Source organism: Prorops nasuta, unplaced genomic scaffold (genome assembly GCF_024137725.1).
Source record: "Prorops nasuta isolate Cenicafe-Biocafe unplaced genomic scaffold, Cenicafe_Pnas_1.2 PNAS00014, whole genome shotgun sequence".
Taxonomy (NCBI): Eukaryota; Metazoa; Arthropoda; class Insecta; order Hymenoptera; family Bethylidae; genus Prorops; species Prorops nasuta.
Window position 1 is genome coordinate 539175 of NW_027116811.1, and position 25918 is coordinate 565092.

The following is a 25918-nucleotide window of genomic DNA, read 5'->3' on the forward strand; positions in this document are numbered from 1 at the left end:
AGAATGTTTCCCGAACGACGTTCCCTAGCAGGGTAGCTTTCTCGGACAAAAATGTAGTTTTCTTCAAATTAGCACGCAATCCCTCCGCATCGTACATATTTCCTCATTTTTCAATTTGCCGAAATCTTCTCCCATTACTAAAAACTCACTTGGTTAAAGCATCCAGATAAATACATATTTATCTATATGCATGAAATGATATTTTGTCATTTTATACATAGGTGCCGATTCAAGGTATACACATATATTTTTATATAGTTGCGCGCTACTGCCCAAGTACTAAAAAGGAGAGTACATTTGTGTGTCGTGGAAATGGTGTTGATTGCAAAGCTACCTTACCCCTACACCTGTCTTTTTCAGCTTACTCTCATAAGGACGTGGGCAGAGGTAATTACCCTGAACAATGTATGTAGGAAGAGTGACGCGTTGGCCGGAAGCTACATTTATTTCATGCAATATTTCATTGAATGCCATATCAAAGGGATATCGATATATAATAAACGCAATAACCTACTACAATTGTCTTCTTCAATCGTCATCGGCCAATTATCTTTATTCGATGACAGACCTTTTAGCTGAGGGGCCCCATGAAAATAAATCACGCTGAAGATTTGCGTTAGAGTAACCCATAGCTAAATAAATAATGAAGAAAGTATATCTATAAGCTCCTTTCAAATTATACGAGTCTCTAGCACCTCGTGGGAACATTTAACATTTGTATATATTATCTATATATAAACGGTGTTTATATCTATATATTTATATAATAATTGGAAACTCCTACCTGATAAGGTATATATATGTTTTCATTAAAATTATAGGCTTCATTATGCAAATAATACAAGTCTTGCAGGATATGAATCTTTCGTTGCTCGCGTATTGGAAATAGTGACAAATTCTCATTAGAGCGCAGCAGCGTACCTGCTATTATACATATATACGACAGCTCGCTGTGCACAAGTCCTGTAAACTTATATATATTAATTATAGATACGCGAGCTTGGCATTATATAGCATATATGCATTTAAGCAAGATAACTTTATTGAATTTTTCGCAGCTGCCAGAGTGAATTCTTACGGTTACAAAGAGGCTAGCTCTCTAATCGCCAGTGCAGCTATGGAAAATCGAGAAATCCCGTTATTTCTTCGACACGATATAATTGTGAGTGAGCTGCTGTTAAAACTGGTCAGTGTCTTTGGAGCACTCGACTCGAGCCGAGTCTCGTTGAATATCCCCTTTGGAAAGAAGGAAGGAGAAGAAAGAGCACAAATATATACATATATATATATATGTATATATAGCAACAACCGAGAAAGTTAAAAGGATAATTATATACATATATGTATAGTAGCGGAATGTCGCCTGTGCAACGTTCGAGAGAGCCTCCAGTCAAGATGTGGCCTTCTCTTTCTCTCTCCTTATTCTTTTAAAAGGTCAAATGGCGATGGCTGTGCTACGCACTCGCGCAATCGCACGCTCACTCTGCAGTCTACCCATTGCGCTCTGTGTGTCCCACCGTACGGCAGCTGTAGCGTTCATTAACGTTTCATCATCAAAGAACCCACGAGAAGGTGAGAGAAGGGGCGAGAAGCGCATTTCATTCTCGATATTCCTTCATTCCTTTAGTCGTTTACATATACATGAATATCTTCCGACGATCACTGCGAAATTATCAATAATAAATACAACCATATATATATATATATCCCACGACTGTCGCACACGTCCCGTCAATGGAATTTAGCAAAAAATACTTTTTACAGTTTACACGAAACACTCGTTGTGATACACTATGTACGTTCGAAATATATAATGGTGCAGTAGCATAGGTTTTTCGCCGGAATCCCGCAGGAATGTGCAACTGTCCGTTAGGAGAGGCGATCGTTCAATTACGTCAGTTTTTGCATTCGGCGTGTAATTTTCTACATCGCCTCGACGTAAATCGTGCTGCGTTCTTTTTCCTTTTTCTTCGATATCATATAATATGGCGGGGGCCGGCTCGCGGGAGGCTCGGGAGGTGGATCGTGCAACGGCCGTGATCGTCACTTGGCCGCGCGCAGCACGTCGCACCAGCCGTTGGACTTATTACCGGATGTTCCACTTTTTGGAATCCCGTTCGATGCAAGACGACCGCTCGAGTTTCCTGCAGGATCAACGAGCGAACGAACCATCAAAGATACAATAACTCGTGCAAATTTTTACAGCGGAATTGCATTATTGGATATATAGTGCAAGAAGGAAAAAAGCAAATTGTGCATGTTTACGCCTTGCATTACCCACGGGACTATGGCCACTGGAGGAGGGAGCTATCGTGGAATGGGCCAGAGGGGGGAGAACTCTCTCAGAGTTTAGGAATGCAGTCTCGTCAGCTGCCTGCCGAATCTACCTGCGCGCGCGCGCGCGCTCTGCGGACCGAAAGATCTCGAGCTCGATTCGATGCGTAAATTCCTCCAGCAAAAATCATCAACCAACAGTCCCTTTTGGGGATTATTCTCTCGACATTCACATTTTTTCCATCAATTTTCTTCGATAGGACAGAAAAATACTTCTCTTAGAAGGATTCCAATAACGATTGAGCTCAAATGTCCGTGTTGATTCATGTATATGCATGGGATATCGGACAATTGTAATATTCTCAAGTCACAATTATATTTGTCGTATAGGGATTGTTCAATAATTGGGGTATGTTTTGCATAATAACGAATGGCAGATCTTATACGTCAGGTGTACATGTTCCGACTACAAGCATTCGTATTAGAATAGAGCTTTTGGGTTTGTAGCTCATATAGGAAATAGGTATACATATTGGTCACAGTGTTTCTCGATTGAGGGAGGGAGAGAGGCTCTCGCCTCGCGCGCGCATCGAAAATCAAAGAATTTGAACATTTTCTCGTACGAGTATAGTGGTCGTGATTGAATATGTGTATATGAAACACGTACGACTACTCACGGTTAACGACCCAACGGCTGGCTTCGTATCGGTACATACATACGTGCTACGTGCAACCTACTTAATTGCACTGGCTCGCGCGCCGGCAAGAAGGAAAAGTGGAGCGTCATCGTCACGAATGGACGAACTTCTGACCATCCCCGTCTTTCCTTTCTAACATTGGTTTTATCAAACATGCACGCACCTCGCTGCCTAATCCCATATTCCTTTACCGCATGCTATATATAGCGATCGAACAATGCCAGAATTCTCTGGAAATCTTATACTACTTTACCGCGTGAACATTCGCGATACTTCTTCAAAATTCTCTCCACGCGTCTCTCTTAAATCCTCAACGGAATACACCGTCCATGTTAATTTTAATTTATTTATCTTCTAGCCTTATCGACCGTTTAAAAATTCTCTGCAATATAGATTTACTGCAATGTTTGTCAAACTGTTTTCTCAGCAATTCCTTCAAATGAAGAAAGAGGAAAAGACTCGTTTGGGAAATACATCCCTCGAGCTGACCTAGCTGGATTCCGTGGGATTTTTGGTAGCCTAAATGATTGGGAGAAAAGCGTGCATGGAAGCTCCAGAGCTGAGCAGGTAGTAAAGGCGCGCTTAGCCAGGCCATAGGCCCACAGGTCCCCACGGGCCAGGGGCCTAACCTGTCGGTTAAACAGGTTGAGCTAGAGGGTCTCAAGGGACTTTACTGCAGTCTCCCGACTAAGAGTTTCCTATGTCTGTAGCCCTGCTCGCGTGTATGGCCTACACGCATGCGCGCGTGTGTGTGTGTGTGTGTGTGTGCACGCGTATACAGAATATTACGCGACTTTACTTACCGTTTGGACAAGTGAAGACATTTGCGGCGGGGATCTGTAACAAAAGAAGGCAGCTTGTAGTAAATTTGTATAGAAAAGCAATTAAAATATTTGACTTTGACATGTAAACTTTTCCTTCGAGTGGATACAATATGCTATAGTGGACGTATATAAAGGTTATTTCGCTGTGATAATCATGCAGGAAGAAAAAAGTGGGATATTATAGAGGGTGTCCAACAAGTACGTATAACGTTGAATACCTGCAGCTTATACGCTCAGTGGAAGTACACATATAGATATACATATAGATAGCTATGGATGTATTGGAACGAGAGATAGATATCCGGTATATACGCGCGGCGCTATTATTGTTCAAGCTGAGAGAAAGTGAAGTGTGCAATCTGCGAAGGAATCTTCTTCGTAGCGGTCCCCTAAGAACCTTGTACGGAGGCAGGATGTACCCCACTCGGTATACGAATTAGCTGAAGAAAAGTACGTAAAGTCCTGATAGAACTTTAAAATTTGACTGCTGCGAGTGTAAGGCCAGCGCGACCTCTGCTTCTTTTTTCTTCAATAGCGTCACGCTCTTCGCGTGTACGCAAAGAAATATCAGTGACATAACGGTAATTGAATTCCAAAGGAACGTCAACGTCACTCGTATACGTGCAAGGGCGTGTTCTCCAACCAAAGACACGCTGATCAATTGGACGTTAGACCTTTAATCGACACGCATCTCTTCAGGATTGTACTATCATTGAAAAAAATCGATGAATTTGCTGCTTTCAGAGTGAGCTCTGCCGCCCTACACCTCTGGTACCCGACGTAGTACACTACAACGAGGCTTAAAGCTCGCTTAGGCGCTGTGAGAACGGCTCGGATGGACGGCGTGGTGCCTGTGTGTGTGTGTGTGTGTATGTGTGCAGTACAAGTTTATGCTCTACACGATGGTGCGCATTCGAGGAGACACGGTAGGTTGTGGGGAGTGGAAGTGAGAGCAGAGTATAAGAGGCCCGGGATACATATCATATCTCTCCTAAATATCCATATAGACGAGTTGGCGACGTTGGCAGTGCAGGCTAGCTGGCGCATCACTGTTGCCAGGTTGGCACACACGGAGCATTTTCCCCGGACGGCTTCGCATTCTTGGCTCCCCTTTAGTTAGCGCCCCCTGTCCGGCCGTCACGGCCCTAGCTTTACCCTCCCACTCTGAATAGTGTCTCGGTAGTCGAGAGCGAGTCCCCTTGTACCGCAGGAAAATGCCATTATATGCAGAGTGCAGCGAGCCAGTAGAGATTATTTGTGACACTAGGGTGCGCGGGCGTGTATGTGTGCGTGCAGAAATTCACTTTCACCTTGCGTCTTACACGACTTTACGAGAACGCGCCGGTGCATGTGTGTGGCAAAGATGTTAGCTCGCCTTGGCTCAACGGCCTCCCTCGGCTCACTCCCATGCATACGCCATTTTCCTATATAGCTAGTCGAGGAGGAAGACAAGCGCAATTGCTTCGTAATCCACGGTTAAATTTCCCAAGATAATTGTGTCAAAGCGTCCCGCGGCAGCGCGCGCTCACCAACTTTACCAACACCGTATATACACGTTCTCTATATCTCTCCTCCTCCTCGTGACCCCGTGACATACCAACCGCTGCACAATGTCCTTTCTTTTTTATTCTCAAGCGCAAGCCCGAAATTACCGTTAGCCGTATATATATATATATATATATATATATATATATATATATATATACGTATGCATATATGTACATGCACGTGTCACTCAACTCTCGCGCGGCGCGCCTATGATACACCATCGGTATAGCAACAGGTGAATCTAAAACGAGTTCGAGACCGATATACCCACCCGAAAACCTTCGCATCATTTATTCACTTCGATCTCCATTAGAATCGATAAAAACTCCGAAATTCTTCCCAATTCGAATTTTCAGACATTGCGCCGTGCCGTTTAATTGCATGATTGGAAGAACAATAGCGATTTTTATTCTCGATCGCCATAGCTCAGTGTCCCATTCAATTCCAGTGGAAGAGCCGTTTACGGTGCTGCTGTAAAAGGCCATTCATCGGGATTCTTCCGTCGACAATCTCATTCAGAGAAATCAACGTAAAACAGCTTGAATCCAAATTGGCAAGATCGATTTATATATATACCTTTAATTTATTACATGTACAATACATCTGTATGGAAAAAGTTTGTAAATTTCTCATTTATACAACTGGGTGTACGAGCGATACACGAGGAATTTATATCAATTAATTTTTCTATAATTTTCAAAGCCGATTTATTATGTACGCGCTAATAGAAAAGTCTGTCCTCGCCGAATGCACCTGCAATCCCTGTGGTAAATTTATGGAGGAATTATGCAATGAAATGTACGCTTATATAATGGACAGACCTATGTAGAATTCGTCTCGGGTTAAAAGTAATAAACTAAAAAAAAAAAGAAAATACACACACACACACATGAGAGAATACTATCTGACAAAGCTATAGCACCTATGCTATATAACGAAAGCCAAATAATATCTTTATTGTTGGTCCTATAGGACACTCACATACATGCACAGTTTGTAATTAACGTGCTTACCTGAGACTCCGTTAACCGAAGATGGCACAAGAGGACGGCGACCCAAACGGCCGCCAATTCTCTTATCAGCATTTTTCTGTAACAAAAGGAAAAGTCTGTCATTATGATTATCCACCTTGCACAATACGTTTTTCTATCACGCGTACATATATAATTGTATAATTATCAAGTTGGATCGGACTAGAGACAATATCGATCGAGTGGCTCTGGGTCACAGTTACATCGCGCGTATATTCTATTAAATTTCTCTCTCCTCCAAAAATATTATATCATATATAGAGTATATTGAAATTGTGACATTTGTGCAGCATGATTTTCTCGTCCCTCCGCGGACACTGAAAATTCCATAGATATTGGAGAGAAAATGATTGTGCTGCTGATTGCTGAACAATGATTCAATAAAATTGGCACTGAGCTATTGGCTAGCTATGGTGTATGTATGCGTTCGGTCGTATGTATAGTCCGAGGTTTGGAGTGTGAAAATGAATTCTCGTGCTCCTAACAAGTTTCAGCTCCGCCTATATTGACTTTCTAGTTGTTGGTAAAGGTACGCAATATGTGTAGGAAGTGAAGTATATAGGAGGAGGGGGAGGAAGAAGAAGGTAGGTGCATGCATGGTTCGAGTTGTAAGATTCCATTGAACTGTGGAGGAGAGAAGGGTGGGGTGGGGTGGGGGGGGGGGGGGGTGGTAAGTTGGCAGGGATGCGTTCGCCGTTGAGCCGTCAGCGGTTCGTGCAGGCGCAGCCAGCCTTGCAGATGAGGTGCAAGGACGCCCGACGCGCAAAACACTTGCTTCAGTAGGTTTTGCAGCAACGGGAAAGATGCGAGCATATAGTAGTGGAAATCATCATACGCACAGCTATGCGGAAGATATCGATGATTCCCCATCGTATCCAGCATACGTTATGTGCCTTTATACATATACATATAGATGCATGGGCAGTATATATATAGACCGGATCGCTTAAATTCCTTACGGTTTCTATGGCTGAGTCTCAGTTGCGAAACGGCAGTCGCGCATACCGCGTCTCTCCTCTGCGCTTTATAACTATATATATATACTGACTTTCCTCTGAAACAAGTAAAAATCTCCCTTCCTCTCTCGAGCAGCAATCACAAGTAAATTACCAGCATGATTATTTTATAAGGAGAGTCTCGATGAACGATAAGAGATATTGGATTCAGAGTCTCGACACGCATGCGGCACGGACAATCTCAAAGGTCCATGTATGCACACAAGTATACGGCACCCTTGATTGTGCAAGCGCATCGAAAGTGCTATGCGCGACCATGGCTCTACTCAAGTAAGTATGTACATGCATGCATGTGCGCTCGCGGCCGCGCGAGTGAGAGTTGTGCCGCGCGGCAACCAGGGGAACGTTCGAATCTGCGACTTGTGGAATTTGCGCGGAGCGCGAGCATTCCTATATAGTATACGTGGCGCAGGGACGCGCGACGCTCTTAAGAAAACTATACACATTTCGTGAAAAGCGTCGTAAAATTCAGTGCGGTGTACTGCAGCGGTACTTGCTTTCAAAAATAACTTTGAATTTTTCTATAAAATTATATGGCCGCGCGATCCTAGCTAGAGGATATAACGGCAGAGAGCCGTCAAGTTTTATGCTTTAACGCGACTAATGAATCCTGCGCAGTTATAGGTATACAGCAACTGGAAATAAAATGTCAATGGAAAAATTGCCAAGCAATCCAATAGATTTGCACCTATACCTCTTTCCAACTTGTATACTTTTTTTGCGCGCCAGTGTTCAAATAACATTACGTATACACAAGGTGCTCAACACGTGCACGCGGAGTATAGCGCGCGCGCGTGCGTGCGTCTATAGACTGGAGGTAACTCTGTTAATTGCGGGGTTGTGTGACGCAATGCGATAGAGATAATAAGAGCTAGGATGGATTGGATGAGCGCAAAGCGCGGCGAATTGTTTGCAGGTGCATGCATGGGAATCGCGCAAAGAGACCGCGAGTGCCGCCGACACGCGAAAGTCTATATGGATGTTACATTTCTCATTCACATGACATGCTCTCGCTCTGCAGTGGTACATACGTGCAGGGGTGCTCGCTCTGCATGCTCACAGGTGACGCGCGCGCACTTTTATGCAACGCGCGCCATTGTCCTTAAGATGAGATCACGCGTGCTCGCGTCGAAATAAGAATCGCACGTATGCTTCCCAAACTAAAATCTAAACAATTTTCCCAGCTGCACGTCTCATTATCTTGTATAACCCACTTTGCTCTAGAAAGCAGCACCACCGCCAACAGCAGCAGACTTATTATGCCTCTCCATCTTTTTCATCATGCATTATTATTATCATCCTGTAACTTTTCGTCATTCATTAACGACACACAATGTCTTTTGATCCACGAAAATTCCTTTTACTCTCAATAGGGAAACTACGAAGCGTAAAGTAAATTATGAAACTCGCTTTCTCCGTATACGCGCTGCGCGATGGATCCTTTCAAAACTCTATCTCTCCGATATTATCGCGAGTTCTATATGCTCCCTTTTTACAATCCTTCCATTTCCACTTACCTATCTATATATATATATATATATTGATCCACTCGTGGTTTTTTAAGATGGTGCAAGTTGGCTGATTATTTTAGCCAGAGCTGCGGTTTGCAAGTGGCACGCATCGCTACTCTAGAAAATAATCGGCAGCGATAAAACAATCCTGCGGTGTATGGGGACTGAAAGAGAGCGCGAAGGACGAAACAAGTTGATTCGTGTGAAGCGCGGCGCGACGCGGCCGGGCCTGGGGCCTCGGGCCTCGGGTACGCACTTGGCGCGAGTTGCCTCACTGGACCTGGACGGCTGGACCGAAAAACCGTTACATTAGCTCTCTCTCTCTCTCTCTCTCTCTCTCTCTCTCACTGATCCGCTGGAAATTCCACAGCACAGCTCCCTCTCCTCTATTCTATATAAATATATATATATAATAGCTCGTCGACTGTTTTAATATAGCCGAATAAGAATTTTTTTCAACCTCTCCTACACCATTCACCCCCCCCCCCCCCCCGCCTGGTTGGTATAGAAATGGTAAGTTTGAAGCGCTAGAGGTTGGCGACTTATTCGGTCATTGACCCAACCGTTTTCCACTACTAAATATTCAACGTTCGATCGAGCCATTCATTTGGAATAATGATATCTATTAGTAAAAATTTGTTAATTCAGAGTGACGAATAAACGGAGCGCGTTGTTATAACAGTAATATTGCGTAATTATATCGAGAGATGCTCGAGTAGTGTGGGACTAGAGTTAATTTTTGCCACGGCTAAAGATTTACATAATAATTATAAAATATCGGTTGACTCGATGGACTAAAATGCCGTTATAACCATGGAATTTCGCGTTGACTCGGAAGTCCGAGTGTGAAGGCGACATCTCACGAAAGACTAGACCATTAGTTATTGCCATGCCACGTACATATATATATCTGATGGAAGCTCGATTCTCTATCGAATGTCAAATCGTAAAATACCACATTTTTTATTCAGCAATGATCGATAAACGTAGACAAAATTATTATATATTTATAGTATTTATTTTAAAGACGTAAAAAGAGTCCGAGCTACCGAAGGATAGTGTACGTCGAATGAAAAGTTTTATGTAAGCTCGATGAAGTACCTAATGATTTTTATCGGATAAATTTAGATGAATAACATTCGATGGAAGTTGTTGATTTGCAGTATATATATAGAGTATAGCGAGCGATCGTCCGTGAATTATTTCTCAATGTCAGAAAGAACGATCGAGATTCCGCGAGGAGGAATTTCATGTTAGGTAATAAGGTGGAATGTGCCGGAGAGAGAGAGAGAGAGAGAGAGAGAGAGAGAGAGAGAGAGAGGTGAATTAAGAAGAAAGAGAAAAAAGTGATTTGCATGGTGGTAGAAAAGTACGTACTGCACACACACAGATTCGAGTATGTAATTATATTTATATACTATATATGTGTGTGCGAGGTTTGTTGGTTGGATCGGTGGTGGGCTTTGGCCGCTTTGGCCCCGCTGATAGGTGATCCGCGATAGCAGAACGGGAGAGAGAGAGAGAGAGAGAGAGAGAGAGAGAGAGGGAGCATTCCGACTTTCCGAGTGGCGGAAGCAAGTAGCGACGAAAGCGATAAAAGCCGTTAGCCAAGCGCGCGCACACATGCACGCACACGCGTACCGGGCAAGAGTATCCGCATGGATGGAGGAGGATTCCGCGCGCGTGCAGGATAACGATTAGCCAAGATTACGCGCCGAGTTTATGCGAGAAAAATGCGGCCGTCCCAACCCTAGCGTCCCCAGCACGTACCACCTTCTCTCATAATCGAGCCTGCAGCCCGTGTTGCATGCATTGATAACGGTTTTTCCCACTTGAGATCCCTGCACCTATCTATACGTGTTGCTGCGCAAATCTCTTTACGCATGCATGCTTTGACCGCAAATATATAGGCACCAAGGATCAACGTGTGTAAGTCGCTTAAGAGCGAATAACCTGCTTGTCCTATAGCTGCCATTCTCTACGTCGATCGCGTCCCAGAGAAACAGTTACAATTAAAACTCCACTCTTATATCGATTCTTCCGTCTTTTACAATTCTCTCGCAACTATTGTACAATTATCGTAGGTTGTATAAAAAATACACATCGTTTTTTAAAAAAAGGAATTCAGATGGAAACTCTAGTCAACTCTCGCAAGCATTCATCTTTCTGCTAACATTGGGCCTAAAACACCCCGGATCATTCATTTTTCAGCAGCAAAATCGCGATATACTGAAAGAAGTATTTGCAGTATGTACCTGTATCATAGATGGAGATGTTGGCCCAAGGATTAAATGTCAAAAATCCCTCAAGTTTTACTTGCCCCGATCAGTATGATTATTTACATATACACATATGTGTGTGTGTGTATACACAACGTTTAAAGCTAGTTGTTAAGCGTAAACTATTAGCTATAGTAAAAGTTACGTTAAAACTGGAGAAACTTATTCATACAAATTACGATAAAAATAGGCTTCACTATACATTTTTATTACCTCCGCATATATTATATACGCGCAATGTGTGTGTATAAAAAAATTTATTATACATAGTTATTATAACAATCTCCTAATTATATGCACCTGATAACTATTAAATTGTTCTTTCGAGTCCAATATAAATTTGTAAGGCGAGAGAGAGTCGTGAATTAAAAGTTGCTCATGTCTCATTGTCGTTGTATCATTATAAAACTTTTCCTCACTGTAGAGTACTTTGATTTTTATTATTTTTCAACACAGTACATGTATGATTTTTACATGAAATTTCTTTCTACATATCCTATGATATACATTAATTAAATCCCTCCGTCCTCTCTTTGTCTCACTCTCGTTGGTTATAGAAAGATTATATAGAGATTATAGTTGCATCAATGCTATATTGCATATGAATATACCAATCACACCAGTGAATTATCAATTCTGGTTAAAGGTACTCCTCAACAAACAATTTACATCTATTGGAAAACTTTGATGAATATGGAATTAATACATAGAATCAAGTCCAGTTATATCGCTACTCGTTATCAGAGAGAACTTTATATTAACCTGAAAGTTCGTTCATCTTTGTAGTTTCTCTTGTAGGTCAGTATTAGAAAGTATTATTCCGACCTCCTCTATATATTAACAAGTACGAAACGGTGCGTGTAAAAAGCGAACGATAATTACTTCTAGGCGTAACCTGCGCGCGCGGCTCTTTCGTGAAGCGTGAACAGAACTTTATTCGACCTTGATCGAACCGAGGATTACACCATTTTACTTCCGGGAAGTATCGGTATCGGTTGCCCTAATCCATCCAGCAAACGGATAGATTTTTACTGTAAGGTGTAGCAATTTTCAGCTAATTTATTGGAAAATTCCGAAACTGTATATTTTAGTATATATAGCTATAATAGAGAGAGCTTAATTTCTGGGAGATCCAATGTTTTCTCAATCGTTTCACTGTACAACGCAGTATACAGCTCGTATATATATCATAATATTAATTTTAACCACATATTCTTGGGGCTAAACTAATTGGAAGAGCCCTATATTATAACATCCGTAAAAGCATCATTGCTGAGATAAATTAATTTGAAGGCGATAAATCAGGGTTTTGATTCAATGGAAAAATTACTGTCACTTTCGTTGACAGTTCTCTTTCGAAAAACAAAACAAGTTCGTTCTTCCCCACCGTTCTGTATTGCCTTACACACGCACACACGGCGCACACAACTACGCCTATTATCAATATTACTTCCTAGTATCTGAAATTCTTGATCCTAGTGCTGTATGAAATTTATTTTCTGTCTATTTTTAAGGGAATCCTCGAAAGCACCTATTAAATTGGTGCGCGGCGCGAGTGTTGTGATAGTGCAATGTTTTGGTGCTTGCAGCGGCCAAGGGCAACAGCCTCAAGGACTCTCATAGCCTGTAAGTTGCATTATTTATATTTCATAGCTACAATAAACGGAAGCATTACTCGAATACAATCAAATTCTTTTTGTTAAAGTGGGCGATCTCACTTGGAGATGTAAGTGCGTGTCGCGCGAAATAAAATTTATTGAAAATATTCGAGTCGCGTATGTAATTTCGATTTAAAAAATCCGCGTCGCGTCATAATAATTTAAAATTAAATAATCGCGAGTGCCATCGTCATCATCATCATCATCTCTCCTGCAGACTACTGAGCAGATGGATCATCGTTGGATTTTCACCGAACGAGTGAGTCCCATGTGGGTAAAACTGTGGATTTTTTTTTTATTTAACCTAAGAATGACCGAGAGAAGCTACCGGCAGATTCCAATCGGTCCTTCTTCGGTTAAAACCATTTCTTCATTCATTCTTGTGTTTTCGGGTTTAGATTTTCGGTAAGCAACAGATGTATATATAAATAAGGATGAGAGCGTATACGTAAAAGTAAGGAAAGGTATATATAATAATGTTTGATTATAACAGTAAGGGCCGATTCCGTAGGGCCCTTGATCGATTTTAATTAGAATGAAGCTATAGAAGTGGAGCAAAGCTGCTGCAGCTTGACGAATGGAAGATTCGTCGCGAGAGTTGTGTTGCATGCATGGAATATTGTTAATGTACGCGTAAATGTATATAAGAAATTCACATGGCCGTGCCCCAGTGAATCCTGAAGCTTTTCTTCTACGTGGCGCCAAATAACGGTTTAACGCGCGCGCGCGCGCGCGTTTTACCAGGAAATGTTTCGCGCGCCTCGTAATTGCAATGATACTGCAGACATACTTTGTAACTGGATCCTGAACTAGTTTGTTCCTTCGGATCCTGCCAGGATTAATTGTCACTCGATTCGAGGAGCGACAATTGTTTCGCGTGTTTCTAATCTGTGCGAGCGCATGCACGCGCGGATATCGTTACATAAACTGTTATGTTAATTAATCCTTATAATAATTATTCTTTTGTCCCTGTTGTATATTTATACACGTACGCGTGCTCCTCACGAAATCTTACGGATTAAACGGCTGATTATATTTCTTTTCAAGCAAATTTTCAATTATAATGCAAGAAACGCTGCCGATCATCGACTCATACCTGCACTCTATAGTTATAGTTAAGGGCTAGATGTAAAAGCGGAGAGATAGATTGCACCTTTGAAACACATCATTCGTCTTCTTATTCATGTTGGATTAAATTATTTTCTTGGTTTAGCAAGAGAGTATATAGAGGGCAGAGAAATTTTAGGTTAAGACAGACCCTTTACCATTGTTTCACTCGTTAAAAATTGAATCGTGCAAGTTTAGAGCTGAGCCACTTTAATAATAATACACAGCAGTATTGTAAAGTACGCGCGTTGTTCCTCCTCGTGAAAGGAATATATATTATTTCAAGTTGACATCTCAAAGAAGTAGGTAAACCGCTTATACATATTACCCGGGCCTCTCTATATATCTATATATACATTGTAAAATATTCAGGCTCGTTATTCTCATTTAAAGATATAAACCGTTAAATATCTCTCGAATAAATCGAGTGGCATAGCAAATTATGAGACAATTAGAGGAGGAAACTTGTATAAATGAGTAAGAGAGAGAGAGAGAGAGAGAGAGAGAGAGTGCACTTTATATATCGAGCTTGCATATGCATCCGCCTATATACAGTTATACAGTTTATTCAATCGTGCATGTGTATATGTACATATCCTCTAAATATATATCTATAGCATAATTGAATCCATCTTGATAGAGATTTTCAAGGTTAGTGAGAATATCCATATAGCTCTTGGTTCACACTGGGTCTTGTTGCTCTCTGGTCAATGACAGCGCTGAGCAGCTAATACAGACCTGTCACGTGGTTACTTGAAAAATCAACTTTGCACACAGGTTGTATTCTACGTGCTCAGCTTGCAACCTTGCAACTCGTAAATAATTTACCGCTGTCCATTGTTCCGCCTTGATTTCCGGCGCCTTACATGGTCCTCGCACTTAACTTCCGGTTAAAGCATCAAATTGATAAACTATACGTATATATATACACATATAAAGAGGATTAATATATAGTGTACGTATATATTATCGCTGAGGTCGGAAGTCTGCGAGATTTTTGCATAACGCTTTGAATAAGCGTGCTTCTCGGGACCATGCATGTGCATGCATGCCATGCACGCGGCTACGTATGTACGTGAGAATTGATTCATTGGACTATCTATATATATATATATGTAGAAATCTCCCACTGAATTGTATAACGCGATCTGATTATCTTCTTATTACCGTAACATCGTGTAATCATCACATGCACCTATAGTATATTTATACTTTGATTGGCAAAGAGCAATGTGCGGAAAAACTTGTTTATCAATGCACGCACGTTGTCATATACGAGTAGACTATATATATATATATATACTGAAGCTACCGCAGCTTTACTGCTGTTAGATTATTAATTTCCATCTTACTACTTCCGCGCTACGCGCGTCCAACCATTCCTCGATATACACTCCATTCATCTTTCTCTTCTGATACACTGCATCAACAGTAATGATCAATTCTCACATTATCATCAATTTCCCCTAACAATCGTACACAATTGACTGTTTCACTGGGTGAAATAATTGCAGAGTTTGGGAAATGTTTGATAAGGGAAAGTAAAGATGTATTTTTCTTCCGGTGGTCAATGAACCGGGCCGCCAGTTTTCTCTTTACAAGGTAGTATCTTCGATTCTTCAATTATCACTTTCCTCCAATAATCATAGGACTGCAGGATGTCTATTGCTAAAGTGATTAGGTCGTTTAGAAATTATTTAATATAACCGGAGATATAAAGATGTAGTATATATACTTTCCGTTTGCGGCTATTACTCGATCGCTATATATTCCATTCGATATTCGACGTTAGAGCTTTCTCATACATCAATATAATGTTTAATTCTCCCATTATCCCTTTCCTCTTATTACTAATAATGTAGAATCAGCTTACTAAAATCATTGAGGAATTTGAAAAAAGAAATGGAGATAATCGAGAGTGAAAGGGTTATAGGTAGCTATGTGTCGAGGGGCGAAGCATGCACGTTGAAGAGCATCTGTGTAGCCCCGAAAAAGCACATTGAACACACGCGCGCGTGTGTGTACATGCAAATTATAATGAATTTATGACAGATTTTACTGCAAATCGCGCGCCAGCAAATTGTCTATATGTTTAGAATACCTATAGAAGGGTCTTCCCAGCTGCCAATGCTATAACATTTCAAAGACGCAGTCGTGAAATTGCAAATGCATGTCCTAAAAAAGCACGCGTAAGGCCCATTATATAGCATGGTTTTAAGACAGTCTTGCAGGCGACATTGTTTAATGAGATCTGTCTTTGCGGCATCGAATACCTATCCCTCGAGATCTTTATTCGCCGTATATGTATATATATATATATACGTGTAATAGATATCGAATGGATGTGATTTAAAGTTGCTATACGGGTGGGGGGAGTAAGCTGTGCCGCACGGACCTTTTTTACATTCGAATTTCGCCTCATCCTTCCTCAATTCTTATCATAGCCCTTACCAAAAGCACGCAATTAAATCGATCCTTTCGCGTTCGTCGACCTTTAATAGTGTGCAACTTTCTACTTAATTTCCATTTCGAAAAGACAATCTTATCAGTCATATGGATCACTGCTGCTTATACCTATTTATATAAGAATTGGAAACTGATCGATGAAAAAACAGTTGCGTGTATTCGGTGGAAAAAAGTTGAAGCAAGCGAAATATTGCAGATGGTGAATCGATGAAGCAGAAAGATTTATATAGCACGAATGATGTAGCAACCGAAAGTCTATCTCCACTTTTACCTTCAAACTATAATAATAATAATAAAAATGTAAATTTAACGAGGATTATTTCTTGGTAGAAATGAAATCTTAACGTTATAAATTATTCATCATCATCGGTATAATCGGTTGCATGGTATATAGGAAATTGCTGAAAGAGATTTCCGGATATGTCAATATAGAACAAGCTTCGTTGCATCAGCTTTAGGAATTTAATGCATTTCCTCGCAAGTTGCCAAAGGCGATATTACTCACTGCGAGTCTAATTAATTATTCGCAAGGACTACTATTATATCCTCTTTCCACTTTCCGTATACGATATATTTTTAGAATAAGTTGCAATCGAAAGTGCAATGTATAAGCACGCGCAGGGATCGATATATACTCGTTTCGATAGATTGCTCTATGTGAATTCCACAGTATATATAGAAATTAAGGAAAGCAAGGCGATATTTCTCTCGTGCTTGGAAAGAGGGAATATTGTGCAATTGCGCTAGGCTCTCGAGTGCATTCCTCGCCTCCCCCCAGGCCGCGCGATACTCGCTGTGCGGACCGTGCTCACTCGCAGCACAGTCCAACGAAAGCTCGATCTTTGCGGTTTACCATCGAGCGAGCAATGCCAGTCGAGAAGCCTCGCGGCCGCGTGCGCGGAAAAACCTTTTCTCTCTTAATTTCACCTCTCATTTTCTCAGACTACTAGATTCACTACCATAATGTGCTCACATTTTGTGTGTATACATATTACAATTTATAATCATATATTCGATAATACAAGAGAACCCATCGTAAATGAACATTTTTTATAAGGTCCTTGGTAAATTTTAAACGGATCAAGTATTGTCTCTCGATCATCATACGATACACACGTTACATTTTACTAACATTTCATAGATAGAATATGGTACGTCTATGATCGATCATCTTTCCTCTTTTACGTATACAATTATTCTTTAGAAAGTTTATTATTTTCCATCTGTATATACACATGAGTGGGCGGATGTATACAAACGGGGATGGCCGGTTGATTATTATCATATATAGATTTGCTTTTTGCAATTGCAAGTATATATATATATATATATATATATATATAGCTTTTCGAGTTATCCGAGAGGAGATATCACAGGTAGCTATGTATATTCCTATACGTTTGCAACGTATATAATAAAATCCAGATTTTCTCAACAAGGTTTGTCAGTCATTGTAATTGCAGGTTTCTGCATGCGTAACGTGCGCGCGTATATATACTATATGCGTGGAATATGCAGCTGATATGCCAGCGAGTAATTATCGAGCTTTGTTATTAGTAACAGCTGTCTTGTGCGATATTATAGAGGGGAAGAATCGATTTGGTGCTTACGTTTCCATTATGCAAAGGCCTGCAATTAACTGCAATGCTACGTAGTACTAGAAATTATAAGCTATTAAGAGAAGCACAAAAATCGCGTTGACCGACGTTGACCCGTTCGCTTTAATGACTCTGCGCGCTTACTTTGCGATAATTCACAATGTTAAATTTAATTGTTTCCTTCTTTCTTTGAAACCCCTTGCGATATCGATTCTTCCTTCCGAGAGCGATATGGCGAGCCATGAAAGAAAGTGCGAATTAAGATGAATCGGTGAAAATTGGCCAGAGACGGTTTGACAGGTCGCGATGTGCGGTGCATCGGGAGGAGGAGCAGCAGCTAGAATGGATGAAAATAGATCCGATACTCATCGCCGCGGACGTATCATGGTCCAGGGCGCTCCAGGGTCGAGCTTTCGGATTCTTCTCTCAGACGATTGAATTACCTATATATATATATATATATATATATATATATACCATTCATCGCGCGCAGCCTCTATACGTCGTTCGCGTCATTCAAAGGCATTCGATCCACATCTAGAGGGTGCCTACACGTTATTAAATTTACGGGCAGCTTGGATGAAAAAGCGACGAAATGCTATAATTGTAGGAATAATGAAGAAAGAGCGATGAAAGGTTGGCATGTCCCTCTTTACAAGCGTACTACGCACCTCTAGTCAGCGATAATTATACTTGCAATAAGAAATGGCACAGGTATATATAGGTATGCAATCGCAGCATTCTTGCATGAGAGAGATAATAAGGGCTGGATAATGGGCAGTTTATCGTGCAGTTTGACTGAATATGACGAGGCACTATATATCAGGACTGGAAAAAACGACGAGGAATTAGCAGTTGGCGATGTATGTATATGCATATACCTAGATTAAAAACACAACGATTAGCTTTTCCTATGAATATTTAGCAGATTAGAGCTAATGGACGGGGAGAGCGTTTGAACCTAAGCGGTACTTTTGCGTAGTGACCCACGCAGGTACACCAAGCCGGCTTTGGTTTCACATTTCTCGGCTGGTTCGTCGACCGACGCGCGCTCAACGCTGCCCTCGAAGAGGACTTGGTCTCGGTGTAGTTGGGGAATCGAGGAAGACGCGCGCGTGTGTGCAACCGGTGCACCGTGCAACGGATCGGTTCTAGTGCGGTGCAGGTAGGCCAACATTTAGGGACGATGGCCATGCATGCATGCATGCATGCACTAAAACCCGAGGAAATCTAGTAGAGATAACCAAATTTAAAATTCCTCATGGCTAATTACGTGAAACTGCCACATTTATCTCTATACTTGCATCTGTAATATCTACACACACACACACACACACACACATATATATATATATATATATATAGAGAGAGAGAGAGAGAGAGAGAGAACAGAAAGGAGCACATTAAATTTTTATGCTCCACCAGAACCTCTATACCGGCCTATATAATATATATAAGGCACAGCGTACTATTTATTCCTTCCCATCAATTCATTCGAGTCAAACGAATAAACTTTACCGTTTTTCTCATTTTAAATATATTAATATTATATTGCTGCAGTGTGTGTGTGTTGATGTATATACCTATCATATTTCGCGAGAGAAATCCCCGACAAATAATGTTCAAATATTTTGTCCACTTTAATGGCGGATCTGAATTTTATTTATAAAATTGTTTAGATAGATTGTCGAATAGGGTCAGCTGAATTGCTCGACTCGAGAGAGTTAAATGTATAACGTCGTCGCGGTGAGGCGAGGCGAGGCGTAGGTTTACAGGTTGAATCGCGAGTGTTCCGGGAAGTAGATACTTTCTAGCCGGCTCATCGAGCATGAATTTCGCTTGCGCGAAGGCCCCGGCCACCGCAGCCGCATAGCTTTACCTTTCTTCGTATAATAATAGTGAAAAAATTGCTCTGCCGAATTGAGATACCGTATTATTGTATTATATAGGAAAGATTGCGGTAGGATTGCAGATGTGATACTTGTTAATTTGTAACTATATTATAAAGTCGATTGATGTACGATGAAATGATGGAAAGGTCAGGTAGGCGAAGGACCCGTATGACACGAGAAGCTAGTAGCTCTATATGTATAGGGTACGTGCTGGATTGACCGCGGGGGATGATGAATGTGCAGAAAATGTGGCGCGAAAGCTTGGTAAGGGAAAAAATATGAGCTGCGCTCGGGTGAATGCCAAAGTTCGCCATTGCGAAATTCTTTGGCTCCTTGCATGTACATACGATTCTCATCGATATATATATATATACGTATATTATATAGTTTGAAGAGGAGGGCGTGGTGAAACGCAGGCCAATTGCGGCCATAGCAATGCAATCGAAGAGAGCACAGTGTGAAGTTATCCGTGCACGCTATCCAGCGCTCAACAACCCAAGGGCCAACTGAAAAGTATCCTCAGCCTCATCCTCAACCTCAGAGCCCATAGCCCGCAATTATTATACTCCGACGCGACGCGACGCGAGGAAACTGCAAAGTGCTTGCTCTCGCGTGCTTTCACGCGCACACGTGTGGAAATTAGTGAGGCCGACAGTGAAATTTCCACTTGAATCTCGAGCTCGGATTCTGATTCCTCGTAGCTCCCTTTAACCTTTCGTGCGCGATGTACGCGAAACGTAGAAAAGGTCTAGAGAGGGAGAGGGGGAAATATATCGTGCGATCCATCTTTCCTAATGTACTCGATGCGGAAGAAAAACGAAATCCAATGTTAATCGATTCCGATCGGTTCGCTCCGCGCCAGTTTGCAATATCGCTTTCTATATACGTATTGTTTGACAAAATATATATTTTACACTTTGCACATTTTTAACGAAATGAAAACTTTGCGTGCACGCCTTTTCAATCAGTGCACGTTTTTTTTTACCATGAGGAATGAAATGTAGTAGTCGAGCTATCGAGACGTCGATCGAAAAGTACGTAATTTTACGTGAAAGTTTTTCCAAATCGTGAATAATATCCGCTACAGCATGATTGCATGTATGTATATACTTGTATGGATAGAGATGGATATACATTGACGACCCTACAGCATATACACAAACACACACACACACACACACACACACCTGTGATCGTGGAAGGTAGATTATAATTTATTCGCGCGTATATCGAAAGGTGTTACGTGATTGGTGTATCTTATAGCCATGGTGCGTCGTATCTGACTAGTAGGAAAATAACGGTATTCCCATTGAAGATTCGTCCCTGTCGAGTCGACGCGCCGCGCCGCGCCGCACCACGCCACGCAGCGAGAATCGACTTTAGAAAGCTTTTCATTACATAAACATGCGTTTGACCTAGGAGAAAAAAAGAAGAAACTGCAAAACGATCGAATGCGTACTCGAAGGAATCGAGCGACCGATGAAGAACGCTCGTGCATGCGTCTATATATTTTATTCGAGTAAAGGTTTGTTTGCGCGAAAATCTCTCTCACCTCGGAAATCATTATACGAAATGGAATTCTTGAGGAAATTTTTCAGCTCGATCGCTATATGTATATTGCGATGGATCGTAAAATTGGTCGTAGAGCGCGTTACGAAGGATAAACTGGTTTCGTGCATTAATTATGCAGGATCGACGAGTGCTGCAATTGGAAATAAAGAAGATACGGACGAAATGGAAGTTTATAAAAGACTCGCGGGTAATCGAATATACTTTTGAATCTCGCGTACGTGGAGAATTTGAGAGAATGGAGAAGGGTGTGCGGAATGCGTGTATTGTTGAGCTTGGAAGGATCACGCGCATATCGAGGGATTAAAATAGCGCGCGGGGTGAAACCCGATACGAGTGGAATATCTTGTGTATATGGGAGAAAATGCAGCTAGAGAGGAGTGAGAGACGCGCGAGTGCGAGTGGCAGCTCTTTCGATGGACACGTGTGGACTGTACGCAGCGCCCGATCCTTTGATACACAACAGGAGGGAGGGAGGAATATCTCTTGTCTACCTGTCTGCCTACCTACCTGCCTACCTACCTACCTACCTACCTACCTACCTACCTACCTAGAAACGAACCATACAACTCGGACTCTCGGTTCTGGAACTGAGAGCTCTCGCTCGACCTAAGACGCCTGCGTTATTGGTGGCTGGCTCTTGCATATAGCACCAAGCAAGCACGCTGCACGGCACCGGCCACGGCACTCGTACTGATTGAAGTAGCATAGCAGAGCGGAACTGCGAAATACGGCGAACATGGCGGGCAGGCAGGCAGGCAGCACCCACTGACTGACTCGCTGGAGTCTGGCTGGTTGGCGGCCTCTTCAGACCTCGCTACGTCACGAAACAGCGCTCTCTCTCTCTCTCTCTCTCTCTCTACGCCCGACAGCCACTCCTAAGCACACAACTTTATCCCAAATTATTATATACGTACAGTACACCCCTAGCTACTGCACGCCCTCTTGTATCCCACCCTTTCTTCCTCCTCCGCGCATACAGGTGTACTCGAAAAAACAACAAATTTTTAATCTAACCTATTCTGCTCTGCTAAAAATTTCTATACTTTTAACTCCACTCGTTGCAATTTTTTTCTTCCGATCTATGCAATCCCTCGTTCCTCGACGATGTTCGAAGAAGAAATTTAATCATCGTTTGGCTGCTGCATCCACGCATGAGGATGAATTTTCAATAAAATTCATCAGTCTAATTGTGCAAATATTGTTCATTATCTGGCAAACATTGTAACGACACTCTTCGCTTTAATCATTAAACTATATTTAATGCTTATACTCGTGAATCAGCATAAAAGAGCCATGTACACTAGCTCGGCTGGTCATGCCTCCTCGTTTATCCCGTAATTCGGAGTGAGATTTACTCACTCGTGAGAATGATCCCACGAATACATTGAGTAGCTCTCGAGCACAGACATTCCAATTGAAATATCGAGGAAGAAAACTGTAAAGCCCAATGCGCGTCGAATAATCCCCACACATATTAGCTACATTTTAAATCGATTAGACATATCGAGAGCCGATTCACATACCTCATCGTACAGACAAATAATTCATTGGATTCAAGAAAATTACTTTTTCTCAAACTAATGCCCAATCCACAGTATATAGTCGCGAGGAGGAATCTTGTTAAATTCTGCAATTATCCGCAGTCACACGGAGATTATATGGCATGCAAGGAAGAAAAGACGAGGATTAACAAATATAAGGAGAATAGCCTCAGGGGTGGCATATGGCACATGTATATTTTCCGACAAACGCTTCTGTAGTGCACGTGTTGCAGGAAAAATGTTGCACAGCTCATCTCACCTCCCAATTGAGGTTTTTACCCTTTTTACCCCTTTATGGATCGGCGTCTTTCGAGCTAAGTCGGAGACGCTGGGGCGTATTGGCCACTGCATGGGTGCTGGGTGTGCATGGTGCATGGTGCATGCCAATGAGCGAGTATACATATATATATGTATATATAGCAACACCGATCGACAGCCATACTATACAGCTAGCGCGATCTCTCCTCGGTAAATAGTAACATGGCTTCCTTGGAAAATTTACCATACGGCGAGCGCGACTGACGCGCGCTAAAACGGACCTCTCTCTAGTGTTTCCACTATCAAATTTCATCTCTTCCGCACTATCTATACAGATATATACTACTTTTTCTCCAACTTCTCTCATCGCAACGACGTACGACGTAAAAACGCCTTCCCCTTTATTCCTCCGGAAGAATTAATATAGAGTCTCGCTCGCGCTTGCTCCCAGCGCGGTCGGAGCAAATCCACTTGTTTGTAAATCTGTACAGGTACCATCTTGGTCTCGCGGTTCCAACTACCGATTCCTATTAAAGTAAAAACCTCGAGTGGTACCTCAACGCGCCAATTGAAGTTTTACTGGCATCGATGGGTCGAGAGAAGCTCTCACACTTTCTTATACATAATATATATATATATATATATATATATATATATGTTTCTTCGTTTCTACACTCTTATACATCTGATTTATTAATTTGATCTGGATGAAACTTACGCGTATTTTGCTCCTATACGTTCAGCGATTCCAAGATTTACGTCCGAAGTACATGTACACCACTATCGAGATTAAGCAAAATCAAATGTAGCGTGGAATTCACTGCACTGAGAGAGAAGAGAAGATGTATCGCGCGGAGAGTGTGCGGCCCGTGACGTTTCTTACCGAAAGTACAGTCAAATTTGCTCGCGGATGATTTTTCTTAGCGCGAGCGAATAAGGTTTAAATGGAATGGAGGGTCGCGGAGCTCTTTCCCTCCGGCCCACCGCTTCGAGACTGCGGCCACTGAAGAGGCCACTGTCGTCGGCACCGACCGAGGGGCCAGCTCAGCAGCGAGGCCTGTGGCTGAGGGAGGACGGGAGGAGGAGGAGGAGGAGGAGAAGAGAGAGCCTGTCCCGGACGTACGTCTCACCGCCGTAGCCTATAGCTATATAGCACACCAACCACCGTCTCTCGTAGTATGTATGTAGTACATGCATACAGTCTCGTGTCTACGCCACTGCGCGCCGCGCCTGTCCCAACGCTTCGAACGGGGGCCCAACGGGCCCAACCAATCAACGAGCGTCGCCTTTCTCTCTCTCTCTCTCTCTCTCTCTCTCTCTCGCTTACAGCGAGCTGCCCCGTAAGTCTGTCCGGTGTGTACCCGCTCGAGTCTACACCAGGCAGGAGTTGTGTTGTGTGCGCGTCGCCCGCGAGTCCCACCGCAGTCCCACGGAGATCCAAACGTGAACACAGCCTGTGCGAGGAAAGGTGGCTGGGGCTGATGGAGCTGGGACTGCTGGAAGCACCGAGCGGCGAGTTTTGCTGCTCGGACAACGTCGTATCGCGTCGGACCCAGAGCCGACCGACATGACCAGACTCAACATTTTATAGCTTCTATATGGTAACTTTATTACCAAAATTCACTCTATATACCTCCTACATCTATATATAAATATATACATAGGTTCTTCTTTCTTTACTCTTTACATCAGTCTTGAGCATTTATATATTGTTTCTATCAGAGTATGGAGATGATCGAGAGAGTCAGCCGTAAACGCGTACACAGCCTGATGAGAAAAGGTGGGGATGGTGACAGGGTTTGCTCGGTCGAGACTTCAGGGCCGTATCTGTTATCCTCCGATTGTTCTCTCTGCGCTCCCGAGAGTATATAATTGGCTGGATTCGACGAATAGTTGCTAGGACCATTAGACGCGATTTTGCATTACGTGTACAGACTGAGGGCCCTAGGAACCGGATAGCCCCGTGCTCCGTCACACAACGCGGTCCACGTCGCGTCGGGCTCATGCAGGATCGACTGTTGCGTTTATCCAAATGCGTGAGATTATTTATGGAATTAATATATGTATATAGCTTTATGATAAATCGGTCAGTGAAGCTGGAGGAACCCGTTAGACGGACGCTGCAGCACCTGTACAATATATATATAGCGTTGCGTTCTTTTGTATATTATGTACAATGGAAATCTCATTTAACCCCTCGATCTAAAACGGTAAAGTAATGTACCGGCCTATATGTTGGCACTACATTCGAGTTGGCGAAAGAGACATCGATGCACGAGCCGCCAGTAAGTGAGGTCGTCGAGCTAGATCTATCCCCATTTCCCGCGTGCAATATAACTCCCCCTCCTCACCTGCACTCATGAGAAACGAACAGCTGAATTTCTTTAACTCGAACTTGAATGAAAGCTGTGTAATTGATCGGAGCAATCTAGCTCCTTCATGGAAAACCTATATAAAATCTATCTAGACGGAAAGAAATACGTCTCCCTCGGCAAAATTATTTCGCGCTCGGTACAAATCTTGAAAAAATCAACAATAACTTTTTTAATCGCTGCTCCATAGAGATTTGTGTGCATGTATGTATGCATATACCATTTAAAAATTCCATATACATATTAAACGACGAAACAATGTTTGTCGTTATT

At 42.2% G+C, this 25918-nt stretch overlaps 1 protein-coding gene across 1 annotated transcript in view; it reads right to left on the reverse strand.

The window, feature by feature from the left end:
• The window catches only part of uif (sushi, von Willebrand factor type A, EGF and pentraxin domain-containing protein uif), a 47944-nt gene extending 23706 nt beyond the window's left edge, over positions 1-24238 (reverse strand). Inside the window, exons 1-3 of the mRNA XM_066735554.1 lie at positions 23992-24238; positions 6358-6433; positions 3776-3809 (exon numbers count right to left, since the gene is read on the reverse strand). Of these exons, the coding sequence (XP_066591651.1) occupies positions 3776-3809; positions 6358-6429 (106 nt within the window). The 5' untranslated portion in view covers positions 6430-6433; positions 23992-24238. The remainder of the gene's footprint in view (positions 1-3775; positions 3810-6357; positions 6434-23991) is intronic.
• Positions 24239-25918: the final 1680 nt, after the last annotated feature.